At 41.8% G+C, this 13,225-nt stretch overlaps 1 protein-coding gene across 2 annotated transcripts in view; it reads right to left on the bottom strand.

The window, feature by feature from the left end:
• FAM107B (family with sequence similarity 107 member B) overlaps positions 1–12,525 on the bottom strand; it is a 61,788-nt gene extending 49,263 nt beyond the window's left edge. The window contains exon 1 of one of the 2 annotated variants that reach the window (XM_014949144.1): positions 12,396–12,525. Coding sequence is in view for 1 of the 2 variants with exons in the window: in XM_014949143.1 (XP_014804629.1) it covers positions 9,130–9,211 (82 nt within the window). In the remaining variant the exon portion in view is untranslated. Of the gene's footprint in view, positions 1–9,129; positions 9,213–12,395 lie in introns of those variants that run through there. The other variant, XM_014949143.1, reaches the window with a different exon arrangement.
• Positions 12,526–13,225: the final 700 nt, after the last annotated feature.

Genomic DNA, 13,225 nt, shown 5'->3' with positions numbered 1-13,225 from the left:
GGAAAGAACCTTGCCTAGGCTGTTAAGGGGAAATGCTGTATTAAAAGGTTAAGTTTGGAATAAAAAAAAAAAGCAAAGGCAGGAAGTAGGGAAAAATAATGAGATCCTTATACACTGCAAGTTGGCCAAATGTACCAACCCTTGTTATATTTGTTTGTCATGTGTTACTCGCTAGGCATGTTTGTGCACTGGGAAGAACACCAGATAAAACATGTGGTTATTTGCCTGCAGAGATAATACAGCTAGAATGTAAGCTCAGGTCTGCGGCAGCTTTCCTTAATAAGTATTTCCTATTTAAGCAAAGACTGATCCTACATGATGTGACAGGCCACTGATACAAAGAAATTGCTTTACGATACGATCTTTGACTGTTAAAAACACCAACCCCACATCAAAACCCACAGCCAACATATATTCACTGCGGGTATACTAAGTTTCATATTGCTGCGTCTAAGTTTCCACTTCATGTAAAATCAGCTTTTATCTTTCTGTGATACAGCCCAGCAGTATGCTGAATTCAAAGTTAGTCTTTCAACTCAAAGGCCTGAAGCCAGTTCACAAATACATAACAATTTGAAAATACAAGAGTTTCCTGTCCATTCCAATTTTGAAGACTTTGTGATGCGTGTGTCATTGAATTACAGGAATAGCTCATTCATTTACAAAAAGCTTCTAGAACAAAGTGATAAATGAGCATTATGCCTTTATAGTTGTAAGCAAATGAGGGTACCAAAATAGATGGGGTTTTTCCCCCTCCCCAACAGTTTTCAGGCTTTACAAAATTTTCATGTGGTTCACTGGTCAGAAAGTTAGCAAAAACGAAAAGCGTATCTACCACTCCCCATCTCGGCTACCCACCAAATGACAGTTAAATAGAGCTGAAGGAAATCGGTGTGGTTTGCTTGCACAACAGGCTTTAGGTTGTAAAGCATTTAGACACGAAGTAGAAAGAATCTAGGACACTATTCTGATGCCCACATCTTTGTTAAATCTGCATAGCTCTAGCAAAACCAGACTGCAAGAGCTGGGCTACAAGAGCCACCGCAGGGAGTCAGTTCTCCTGGTGCGAAGTTAAGCTGCAAAAACAAACCCAGAGAGACTGTTTCATAACCAAGAAGCAAATACAGGACCAGGTCAGGTATTTAAGTTAAATGACCTTATAGACTTCTTATGTGATAATTTACATGTGCAGTCACAACCCTCCTCATAAGTTTTGGGCAATTCCAGCCAGATTTTTAAGAGGTTTGAAGCGTCCAAGACACGATGCTCCCCTAAATTTCATGTAAACTGGTGGTTGAATAATGAAAGGCTCCAGCCAGGAGTCCAGGCTCTGACAGGGCTCGTTCCAGCGCTGCTAGACAACACAAGTAACAGCCCTTGGAAGCACATTAACAGCAAACAAACAACTCTAAGAATTTGGATCAACAGGAAATGAAGTGTCAGAAAAACAAAACCAAGGTTTACGGAAGGCAAAACTGGAGGATCTATGCATTGACCACATGTGGAAAGTATGAGAACAGGAATTTAGCTTAGGCAGCACGAAGAGTTCAAGGTTGTGATGCTGGTGGAAAAGATTCATGCAAGCTTATCTCGTGTAAATCAGCTAGAAAGTTTACAGCAGAAATACATATGGTACAAACAGATATACTACAATTTTTTATTTTATTTTTTTTTTTTTTTTTTTTTTTTTTTTTTTAGTTACCTCATCTCTCATTTTTTTTCCAGTCTAGTATTGCAGGCTGGCCCATTTTCTTCCCCAATCCAGAGATCAGGGTCAATATTTATCAAACACGATGAAAATGTCAACTTTAACATACCTACCTGCCTACATTCCTTTTGAAATTAAGGGTCTTGTAGGATACCTCTGGCTTCTACACCACAATTAAGAAAAAGTAGAAACCAAAAACAAACAGAAAAGGCCCAAAAGCTCAAACTATTCCAGCTTTAACTACGAAGACCTCCTCTATTAGAAAAAAAACACATCATCACTGTGATGTACATGATTAACATTTCAGGTTCTTGCAAGAACCACTTTTGGTAGTTTTACAAACTTCCTGTCACTTGCCAATTATGTAACTGACACCTATAAGCTAAAGAATCTTTCACTTTAGGGAAAAAAAAAAAAAAAAGGAATTATTAACCCTTATCAAATTATACGGGATAATGCAACAAGGTCTAACCCTGCTGCAATGACAATAAACCCAGTTAAATCCCAGGCCAGTTCTTCAGTTAAGGACAAGTTATAGCATCAAAGGGTTTTCCAGTTACTGTCCATTTCACCTTTTTCTTCTCTTGCTACTTTGCTCATGCTTAGAGCAGGATCAAGCACAAGCCCAATGGTCTGTCCCAGTCCAGTATTGCCATTTGTCTCTGGAAGATATGGAGGTGCTTGTACCAAGCCACACGGCTCCACTCTGTGCTTTACACCCTGAAAAGCAACACTGGGAGACCAGAACGGGGCTGGGAGGAGAAAAAGCCCAGTGCCACCACGAGTACCAGCTGGAGGGCACCTTGCTTTTATTCAGTGCATACATACGTGCCCACCTCAGCCAGAATTCAGCTCAGGGCCTTTAACTTCTGAAGTTAGGTTTCCAGCTTCAAAACAGCTGGCTCTTGATTAAAAGTTTTATATTCTTAACAAACACTAGTTAGGCAAAAGGGAGAGGAACTCTACTGTAAATTCAAGCCTCCCATAAAAAGAGCTATAAAAGATAACGTGCATCGGAAAAAAAAAAAAAAATTCACAGTAGAGACTAAGTTGCTTGAGAGTTGAGAGGAAGACAACAGAAAAAGCTGTTCATTTGAGCTGACCACCCTACATTTTAATAGTATGTTGATATTCCTGCTCCAATGCCAAACCGACCCTGTAAACTTCAAGCCCCAGACACAATTATAAACCCTAGGCAAAGCTAAAGCAAGTCCTTTCAAAATTGCTCTTCTTCTCCTCTTCCATTAAGGACTTCAAAGTAATAACACTTAAATCTGGTCTGGGCTTTCAATGTCCCAAACTTTAATGATTCAAGCTTTTAAACTTCCATTCATCCGCTCTTCATTCAACAATTGGTTTACAGAAAGAAATTTAAATTGTTTTAAAGAGCACTACGGCTCACTGTAGGACCTTTTGATTCTCCAGCATGCGCTATCACTTATTTACTTTAGGTTTTCCATTACTCAAGTGCTGGCTAGTCCATATTCAAATGAATCACAAGCACCAAGGCAAACAAAACAGTTAAGGCAAAGGAATCCAATACAAACAACACCCAGTGCAGGAGACATTCAGAAGTCCAAAAAGCTAAGAGAAGTTTGCTTTGCTTTTTAACTTAGCACGTTTAGAAACAAAAAATTATCATTAAGAAAGCCTGAAATTGCTTAAACTTATACAGAAACGACATTTAAAAAAATCCTTCTCTCTTAATTTTCATCAGTGACACAAAGGCATTGACTGAAAACACTAGGTACTGCAATTAATTAATTTCATTCCAAATGCATGTGCAGAAAAGGTCCAGGGGAATCCCAAACCCGGTTACACTGTTCTCCCAAAATGCAGGAATACTGAAGTGGGGCAGTGACTGTGTGAGCGCTACAGCCCCTGCAGCCTGCAATTCACAGATGCAAGCCAGCACTGGGCTTTAAGATGCTCTGTCCTTTACATTAAAAAAGCCAAGGTCATGTCCTTTGCGATCCAGGAAACTTACCAAAAGCATAAAAGAAATGTTTATTTTATGCTCAGCCCAAACTGTAAAGAAACTTCACATTTAACCAGGGCAGAGGGAAAACTGCAATTTAATGAAACCGCAGTTAGTGACATCCCATAACACGATGCCAATCACTTGTCTTTGAGTCAGCTGCATTTCCACATTTAGTACAAGTGCTTGGGTGACTCACACCCATCAGCTCTCCAGGAGATAAGTAAAGGAAATCTCCAGCATGGTTTTGCTGCAGCTTCTGCCTGGTGCTCCTCATTTGAACTTCAATTATTTGAAAATTTAATTTGAAGACCAATTTGTCTTTAGGAATTTTCTGAGAAGCAACAAGCTTAATGGGGGTAATACAAGATGCACAAAATTGGCAAGTAAGGTAAGGAACATGGTTTAACCAGATCCCATTGTCAGTAAGAAGCAGCTTTTTAGGCTGCCCACTTGCCTGAAGGCCTTTATGAGATGATTTCTATCTTGGGGAAGTGAGTTTATGCTTGAAATATAAAGTTTATATTCTCTTTTCATTACATTTCCATTTGCAATGTTTCATCCTGTTTGTTTTGCTTTTGGTTCAAAGTCTCAAGTTCAAATTCTGTCCTGACACTAATTAGTTCTAGCTGTAGGCAAGTCAATTCAGCCTTTGTTTCTCGATCTGTAAAAGGACAACAATAAATATTTATCTATTTTAAATAGATATTGGAAGGATTTGTTTACCCTGACACAGTTCGGTTTCCAAACACACAATGTGTCTATAACATTCTAAGCAGAAATTACCTAGTTTAACCACATTAACTGGAATGATTGCAGGTTTTTGTAAATGGCTTGTTACATCCTTTCCCTCCTGAGGATACTGTTTCATACAGAACACTTCTAGGCCTCCCATTCAGCAAACCATGATACCCTAAGGTGAGTTCATGGCATCTTAACTACAGAAGTTTAAAAGGGGGAAAAAAGGAAAAAAAAAACCCACCAAAAAGGAAACAATACACTGATTACAGAGACATTTAATCTTAAGAATCTGAATGGTTGTATTTTAAATGCAGATATTTTTTTTCCTAGTCCCCTTCCTAGGGGAAAATACCCAGTAGGACTAGGAGTTCCTTGTTTCATTGCTTTTAGAGTAAAGAATTATCTTTGATATTCAATGTGTTGTTGACTAGTGTGTGTAATCTGGTGCTTTCCAAATCCAGTCTTTCTTTGCCTGACTTCATAGCATTCTAAACATCTGCATTTAGAAAGTAAATTGACTACATCTGTGGCTGTTTTAGCAGTCAATTAATCAGCTTCCTATTAGAAAGAAAAAATACCCTAAACTGGAGTGTGACCCTGGTGCTAAAATAGAGATGAATGGCAAGTCTTGTGAAGCATCAAACCTGAATGGGAAATCAGCTGAGGCTTCTTCGTTAAAGATAAAAAAAAAAAAGGAATAAATGAACTCACCACTGGCTCAAGTTTTAATACTTAATTCTGCTACTCCTGATGTTACTTGCAATAAAGAGATTAAGATCCAATACTAAAATGGGAGGAAGGGGTCGAAATGATTCCTTAGAGCAGTCATTTAATGAAGCACCATTTTATCAGTGCGTGCTATGCCCAATTTGATGGGACTCTTCATTAATTCAATTTCAGTCAACGTTGGAGGGAATAGGCTCTTTGAAAGCACAGACTCCTCTACCTCAAATTTCATTACCAAACTCTTGCTTTTCAGCACACAGAACAGGCATCATAAATGCAGCCCTCCCCCTGTCTGCCACCAGGTGATGGCAGTCAAAAGAATGGAGCATTAAAACAAAGCCTTCCATCGATACAGAGAAATGTAAAAACAGGTGAGAGCATTGTGCTTCAGCAGCTACAGAATATTCTTTCTTGCATAATTCTGAGGGAGAGAAAAAAGAGGCGGCTCCAAAACATAGTTTTCCTGAAAGCTGATACGGGGAAACTTCAGCAATTAAGAATTTTGTACGGCAGACACCAAGACCTTAATTGGCATAGCATTATAAAAGCTGGGCATCCTTCTGGGTGCAGGGCTGAGTACATCACAGACTGAGCCGATCACAACCTCAGCACTGCAGAAAGGAGAGCCTTCCCCTGGCAGACGCTGTCTGCATCCATCCCACGCCAGCAGCACCCTGACAGCTTTGAGGGAAGGAAGAACTACTTAGCTAAGAGTAAATCATGGCAGTGGATTAGGAAGAGACCAAACAGATACCTGAATTACAAACTGAGCAGAAAAATTAGCTACTTAGTTGCCCATATGGCCCACTGCTACACCATCCATGTCCCCCAGGTTTTAAATACTTTCCCCTCTTTCTAAGTTCTTCACCCAGTTCCTTTAAAAAGCTGTACCAGCGTCACTGACCAGACTGATCCCTGACTCTGCTTTTCAAACTAGCCCCCTTTTAGACTTGTTTGCTATAAAATTTCACAATAAAAGTGACCTCAGTTGCAGAAGTTTACGAGCAAAATGTACTAATCTAATTTTTTTTTTTTTTAAGTCCTGTTTTCTTTGAAAATGAGATTTCCAATATGGACCTGTGCTTCTCCCTGCAATAATTTCTGGCTGAAGGTGGCAAATGGATTACATTTAGCTAAAGCAACACATCTTGGATCTGCTAATTCTATTAGTTACCTGGGAACAGGTAACAAGGTTGAGGAGATGCCTTTTTAGCACTTCTACAGAGAAAAGGTAGACCTTAACGAGCTGGAAAGTATATAGACCCCTATAGGGCAGCTTGCAGTTTTAAAATGTGTTCCTGTAATGCAATAAACATGAGTGACGAAGCACCTTTATATAGATATATAAAGCTACCACTACAATAGAAGTTTCAGTAAAAGTCTGGCTTTCCAGCAAAGCAGCTGAATTCAGCACAAAACTGACCACTAATGCAAGAAAAAAAATTTACTTCGGGTTTGCAAAAACACTGAGCTGGTGTCACCAAAAAAACCCAACATAGTTTACCTTTTTGTGTCTCTAGTGTCCACTCTTTCTCTCTTCCCTATTTAAACTGTAAATTCCTCAGGGCAGGGACTGTCTCTTTAGGACAGTTTTATGAAGGAAAGGCCCTCAGGCCACTGGAAAACAAAAGAATAGCTGGCACACATTTTCTAACTTGGTAAGTTGGTGTGCTAACTTGTCCTCGCATCCTCAAGCAAGGAAATTTATTTTATTCTGCTTACATATTACATTGCAAAAAAAAAAAAAATCAAAGTCAAAACACATTCAGTAAACTCTCAAGTTCATAGAGGAAACTGAAGGCACGGCACTTTCGCATTAGGAAAAGGATGTAGCATATAACACCAACAGCTGATGCCTCCACCACCTCCCTCTTTTTGCTCAGTTTCATCTGTCACTATAGAGAAAGCAATAAAGGCCCAAGAACTCAGATCTGAGCAACCCCCCCAAAAAATCAGTGTTTTGATAAAATGACACCCGAAACATGTGCTTCAGTCTTTTAAACTAAATCCTCCACCTCAGACTGACTGGCAGGGACATTCACAAACTACAGTCAGTCTTCGTAACAAGCTTTAAGACTGGCTTTCTAGTTGCCAGAACTTCAGAAAAACATTTTTATAAATCTTTTCAATGGGATACAGCTTCACTCCAAGAGATACATGCTTTCTGCTTTTCAGAGACATCCAATTTCTTCAATTCTAGTGGTAGCTTTTAAGGTATTTTCTGAAAAAGGAAGAATATGTTCTTTCATATTTTGCATAAGGAACGTGTGCTTTTTCAGCCTCCCTGTACTTGAAATAAAAATGGGTAAATGAAGAGTAGTGGGCACACTTAGACTTTCTTTGGAGAGGCCCCCTGCTCCCCACGTTTTCTATCTGTGGTAACAAACAACACACGCAGGACAACCTCATGCACAGCCAGGGCTTCCTTCCAGAATACACAAGACTCCCCCTGCCTGAGCATTTCTGAGCAATTAGCACGTTGTGCCCCAGGAGAAAGGCAGGAGAAGGGCAAGGCGAGCTGTGCTCACTGCTTGCCCTCACCCCAACAAGCTGCCTGTGGAAGGTCACATCTTCCTTCACCTCACAGAACCTACTGCAAAGCTGCTTCACAAGAGCCAGCGCCCTGGTTTGCTGCTGCACGTGGCACAGAAGGATGGCCCCAAAGGTACTTCTTGGAAGAAATAAAAAATAATAATGGTTTACTTTTAGAAATACCAAAAAAACCACCTTCCATCCAAGGAAAATCCCCAAACCACCACGATTCTTTCCCCATCCTTTTCTCCATTTCCTTAAGACATTCAAACCTGGCTACAAATTTCCTCCAGGCTTTTCAGGGGGCAGCAGCGATGTGCCAGGCATTACGCGAGTTACAAGGCTATTACAGCTTGCATTATATGCCATAGCTCATCTTCAAGGACAAGTTACCTGGGAAAGTCCTAGGATGAATAAAATAAAAAATTTAAAAAAAAACCAAAGTCATAATACATAATATAACGCAAAGATTATCATAACCCAATCAAACTCCTCCCTGTTCTGTCCAAAAATAATCCCCCCCCAAAACACAGAGGCTTCAGATGAAAATTGGGTTTCTTCCTCTACCAACAGCCAAGCCCCCAGCTGCATCTCAGGGAGAGCCCAGGCATCTGCCCTTCCTCAAAGGGCACCGAGGAGCTCAGCTACCACAGCAAGCCTGAAGGACACAGCAGCAACGCAGTGGGACAATAGCAAGTCACCTTTTCCAACAGCCAAGCCCCCAGCTGCATCTCAGGAAGAGCCCAGGCATCTGTTCTTCCTCGAAGGGCACCGAGGAGCTCGGCTACCACAGCAAGCCTGAAGGACACACAGCAACACAGTGGGACACTCAGCAAGTCACCTTTTATTCCCTGATGCCTCTTCAGAGGGAACTGAGGTAGCAGAGACGTATTTCAGTTGAAACAGCAGAGCAGTGCACATATTTTAAGGGCTGCTCAGCAGCTCATCCTGCCAGGAAGAAGAAAATTTCCTTTGGCTCAAACTAAACTCCTTGCTCTCCAGAGGTACTAAACGGTAAAGCTTTTCCTCTCAACAGTCATATTTAACACGCGAAGTGACTCAAGACCATCCGTAAGTGCTCTGCTCAGCTCGAGGTGCACTTCACCCATCTGACAGCGTAAACTCCAGCTCCCCCGAAATCTTTTTCAGCTTGTTTAGAAGCATCCAGCCCAGGCACTGGCCTAGATTAGGAGGGCAGTTATGCACACACGAATGGCCTTGACCCACTTCTCGCCACATCGTCTTGACTACTCGGAGCTGTGAATTCTGTTTTATTATTAGCACCAAAACAAAAGCCTGTGTATATACATGAGGTCCTATGAATGGCCATTCACTGTACAGGCAAGGAATGAAGAGAATCGTTCTATTATTTCCCATCATCCTCCTCCTCCTCCTCTCGCCAACCCACCGACAGACCCACTGGATGCCATGGCTATAGAAATACCTTTGACTGGCAGCGTTTGGCTCCCATTCAGAGCAGATGCCTCGGGACCTGGTGACTTGGTAGCACCCATGGGCACAGACATGGTGAACTGAACGTCCTTCTGAGATGAACAGGAAAACTCTTTAATATTCAAGTAAGCAAAAGCAGCTTAATGTGTGTTTTCCTTTAAACAAACAGTTTCAAGACCCAGTTGCCCCCCCAATATACTATACTGCAAAGCAGAGAGACTGCTTCAACCAAAGTCAAACATGAAGGCAGTTTCTTCTTCAAAAGCATTTGTGGGTTTCAGCTCTCCAGCTCACAGGAAAGGTGAATAACTCGTGGGTACAAGGTGAAAAATAAGACCCATCCCACTACAATAAGCAGCAAGGCTGCTGTCCAGGACATTAAAGCACTCACTACAGCAAGAGCACGTTTCATGCTTCATCATCATAAAGATAGTTCTCTATAGGACTCTAATGCAGCTCATACTGAAGGGCAGTAAGTGTAAGAGGCTGAGATTTGTCAAAGGACAGAACAGAGGTTTTACAGTTCATCCTGCAGGCACGTACACTGCCTGAAGTAAACGTAAAAATACAGAAAACAATCTCATCTAAAAGGTGTTCCTAAAGGACTGCACTATTCCTCTCCTCAAAGAGCGTGTATTTGCACAAAAGGCAATCTTCTAGCTTCGTGTTGTCAGAGAAATTTTAGAAATGTAAGCAAATCCAGGAGTTTTGCTTCTAGGATAAATAAATAAGGCAAAGGTTATTGCATTTGTGCTCCCTGCTCTCATCACGAAAGCAGGACCCTTGTCCCATCTGAGCAAGCTGATGACCTGCTGAACATTCAATTAATTCCAATCCAGGCTACATCTACACTAGAAAGCAAAATGCACCAAGCCCCAGGAAACCCTGCTCTTCCAGCTATAGACCCGGCTAAAAAAAATGAATTACTGATTTCAAATGTTATTTTAAAATGTGATACAGACCAGTGAACAGAGCACTGCACACAACTGCTCCAAAATCTTCATGGCTTATTCTTTTATAGACACAGCTTGGAAATGCTGCTCTCCCACCTGTGAGTTTCCTACCCTTCATTGCACAAAACTTACAGCCCTGGCCTAAACACAAGAAGTAGGCTGCCAGCTCGAAACATGTTTTGAAACTGAAGTTAAAACTACGACAGAACCTGCAATCTTAACAGTCAACCACCAAACACAGTGCTGTAGGGAAACGTGTTACTTCAAACTCCAGTGTGGAAAAACACAGAGGTAGAAGGTATCCTCTGGTGTTTTCGAGTTATATAGAAAGGGGAACAAAAGGTTCTGTTTGACCACATCCTTCCTTTTCTTGCAGATACCAGTGCTCCCTGCTCATATAACCTGTGTAAGATTTCTGCCACAACAGAATTGCCACACTCAGCTCCCTGATACCGTGCAACGCGCACAGCACCAACGCCCTGAAGCAGAAGAGGGTGTCTGTGCACGGAAAAAGAGTAACCGCCCCTTCAGAAACCACCTTTAAAAAGAAGCACGAGCCTGGTCTCTCAGGGTGGGGATCTGTACTGGCATCACCTCACCCAGCTGCTGGGGTCATAGCAAGGCAAGTCCTGGTCCTGCCACCACCCTCCTGGCTCCACAAAGTCTCTCCTTCCCTTCTCCTGGCACCTGCTCATGTGTACAACAGGCCAGGCGAAGGACCTCCCCTAAGACCCATCTGTAAAAACAGCACCCACTATTTAAAGGCAGGTGTAGAAAGGAAAAGAAAGTGTCCCTTACTGTTTTTCCCCCCCTCTCCTATGTATGCTCAATGTCTCTGTTTAAACACTTACCATTACAAAACCCTCCTGGTTTTCACAGTCTAACAAAGATGAACATATGCATCAGTGGAAGAGCAGTCAACCACGAACTGCATCACAGCCAGGTCACCAAACTGATTTTCATACCGTGCCTCTTCTCTTTTCCTGCTCCTTCGTGCAGGGGGAAGTTTCTTTCATTTCAACATTTGGCCAATAGTTCAGGAGACATGAGTTCAAGCTCTTGCACCACTACACCACTTGAAACACTACACAGTTCCTGTGTACTCGTGGACAGCACATTTACTTTCCTGTGCTTTTACTCCCCAGCTGCAAAGGGAAGGTGTCTTCCCCACCACAGGGACATGCAGCACCTTCCCACTTCAGCGTGGTTCAGAGAGGATTTAATCTAAATGAAGTGTGCACAGAGATAAGCCTGACAAGAACATGCAAGATGCAGAAAGAGGAATATCACCGAGAAATGTAGTTCTAGTCAGATAATTTATCTTTCTCCTAAAAACTGTTTTTCCTATCCAAATTTGTACCTCTATGTTCAGGTTAGCACATGACCAATTCCCTTTCCACAGCTGAATCCTTCCACTGGCTTATGTTTAATTTTAACATCAAAACCAAAATTACAGAAGAGTTGCAGGCTCTTTGCAGCTTCTATGTTAAGCTGCAAACCATACTTCCACCGATACTCCATCAGGTCTGGCCAAACCAGAATAAACTTTAGTCTGGCCCCTGCGCTGATGAAGCATTAAGCACATTATTTCGCCTCCAAAGTCAGACAGATCTTGCTCTTTGATGCTTGCTCCTTCCAGAAGTGTCAGAACAGTATCAGCTGTGAGTGGTGTCTGACACGCTCTTTTTGTGTACTTATGAGATGCAAATGGATCTAAAGCTGTACAGCACAAAGATGTCAGATATAAAAAGGGCTCAGCAGAGACTCTGCAAAGCTGAGTGTTGAAACTTGCTCTAAAACTACCACAGCACCATGACAGCCTTAGAGTTAGCCACATGTATTTAATACTGCTACCTGCATACAAAGGTAACATCCTTTTATCCAACAAAATCTGGGGTTTTATAAACTGATAGAGCCAAAGTTTTGTTAAAGCCAATTACTGGTTAAATAGTTCCACTCTTCTTCCCACAGCGAGCAAACAAGAGATTTTGCTTCTATCTTTCCCAATTTTTCTTCTCCAATTTTTAGATAATTTTGCCATCGTTACTGATGCTACAAAGGGGTACGCTCAAAGCCAGTTGTTTATCTCAATATTGCCAGTATGGCAGTAGGTGAAAACCCAGAGACTCCCCCACACCCCGCTCTATTCACTCAGTCTCTCTCAAGCAGTGGCTGTTCCGCTGTGTGACTATCAAACAATCTGCCACTTCAGCAAATGCACTGGCCACGGCCACCACACACAAACCAGCTTGTAGAGAAGAGGCTAGTGCTAGAAAGATCTCCCACCAGCAGCTCCCCCACTTACCCAGTGGCACAGGGGTGGCGGAGGGCAGTTCAACACAGTTAGTCTCAACACCTTGAAATGCTCAGGAGCGAGCTGGAGTTCAGAGAAACTTCTTAGTTTTGAAGAGAGAGGAAAAAAAGATGCCAAGACTGAAAAAGAAGGAAGGGAGTAAATTAAGGGATATAAACTCTGAGCAGAAAGGAGAAAGTAAGCAGCAAAGTATTTAGAGGACCTGATGAGATGACTCTCCCACCTCTAACCTTTACTTTTGGGAAGCATCAGCATACCATTTTAATTAACAGTACTTAACTGCTGGAGGCAAAATAGCAACATTACTCTTGAGCATTTTGGACTCTGAAAAACACAAGTGACACTTCACCTGCCAAAATCATCCCTGGCAAAACTCCACTGACATCAGAGGAGCTACACCAAGCATGAAATTGACTTGAAGACAATAAAGGCTTTGTTTTAGGAGATATGGGGCATTTGTGGTTTTTTTTAATAAAGCCCAGAAAACAATTGCTTATTGTCCCTAAGCAAATAATGCTGACAGTAAGCAAGCAGCTATCACATTCACAGTACACACTGTCTGTCCATATATTGCTACAAAAACAACCATCAATAAAGGACGAGACTCTCAGTGTCCTGTTCACATCACAGGGAGATTAAACACAGTTTAAACACCTCTCAAATTGCCTACAAGATCCACAAGCAATTATTCCCATTTTTAACAATGTTCTCCCGCGCTCCCACTTCTCTGCCAAGTCAATGAAAGTTAAATATCCTCATTAGTGCTGCAGGGTTCAGCACACAGATACACGTACCACAACGCAGCACAGAGAGTTATTCAA

This window comes from Calidris pugnax, unplaced genomic scaffold (assembly GCF_001431845.1).
Source record: "Calidris pugnax isolate Ruff unplaced genomic scaffold, ASM143184v1 scaffold125, whole genome shotgun sequence".
NCBI classification, from domain to species: Eukaryota; Metazoa; Chordata; class Aves; order Charadriiformes; family Scolopacidae; genus Calidris; species Calidris pugnax.
Note: the sequence above shows the minus strand (reverse complement) of the source record. Positions and strands in the feature narration are given on the sequence as shown.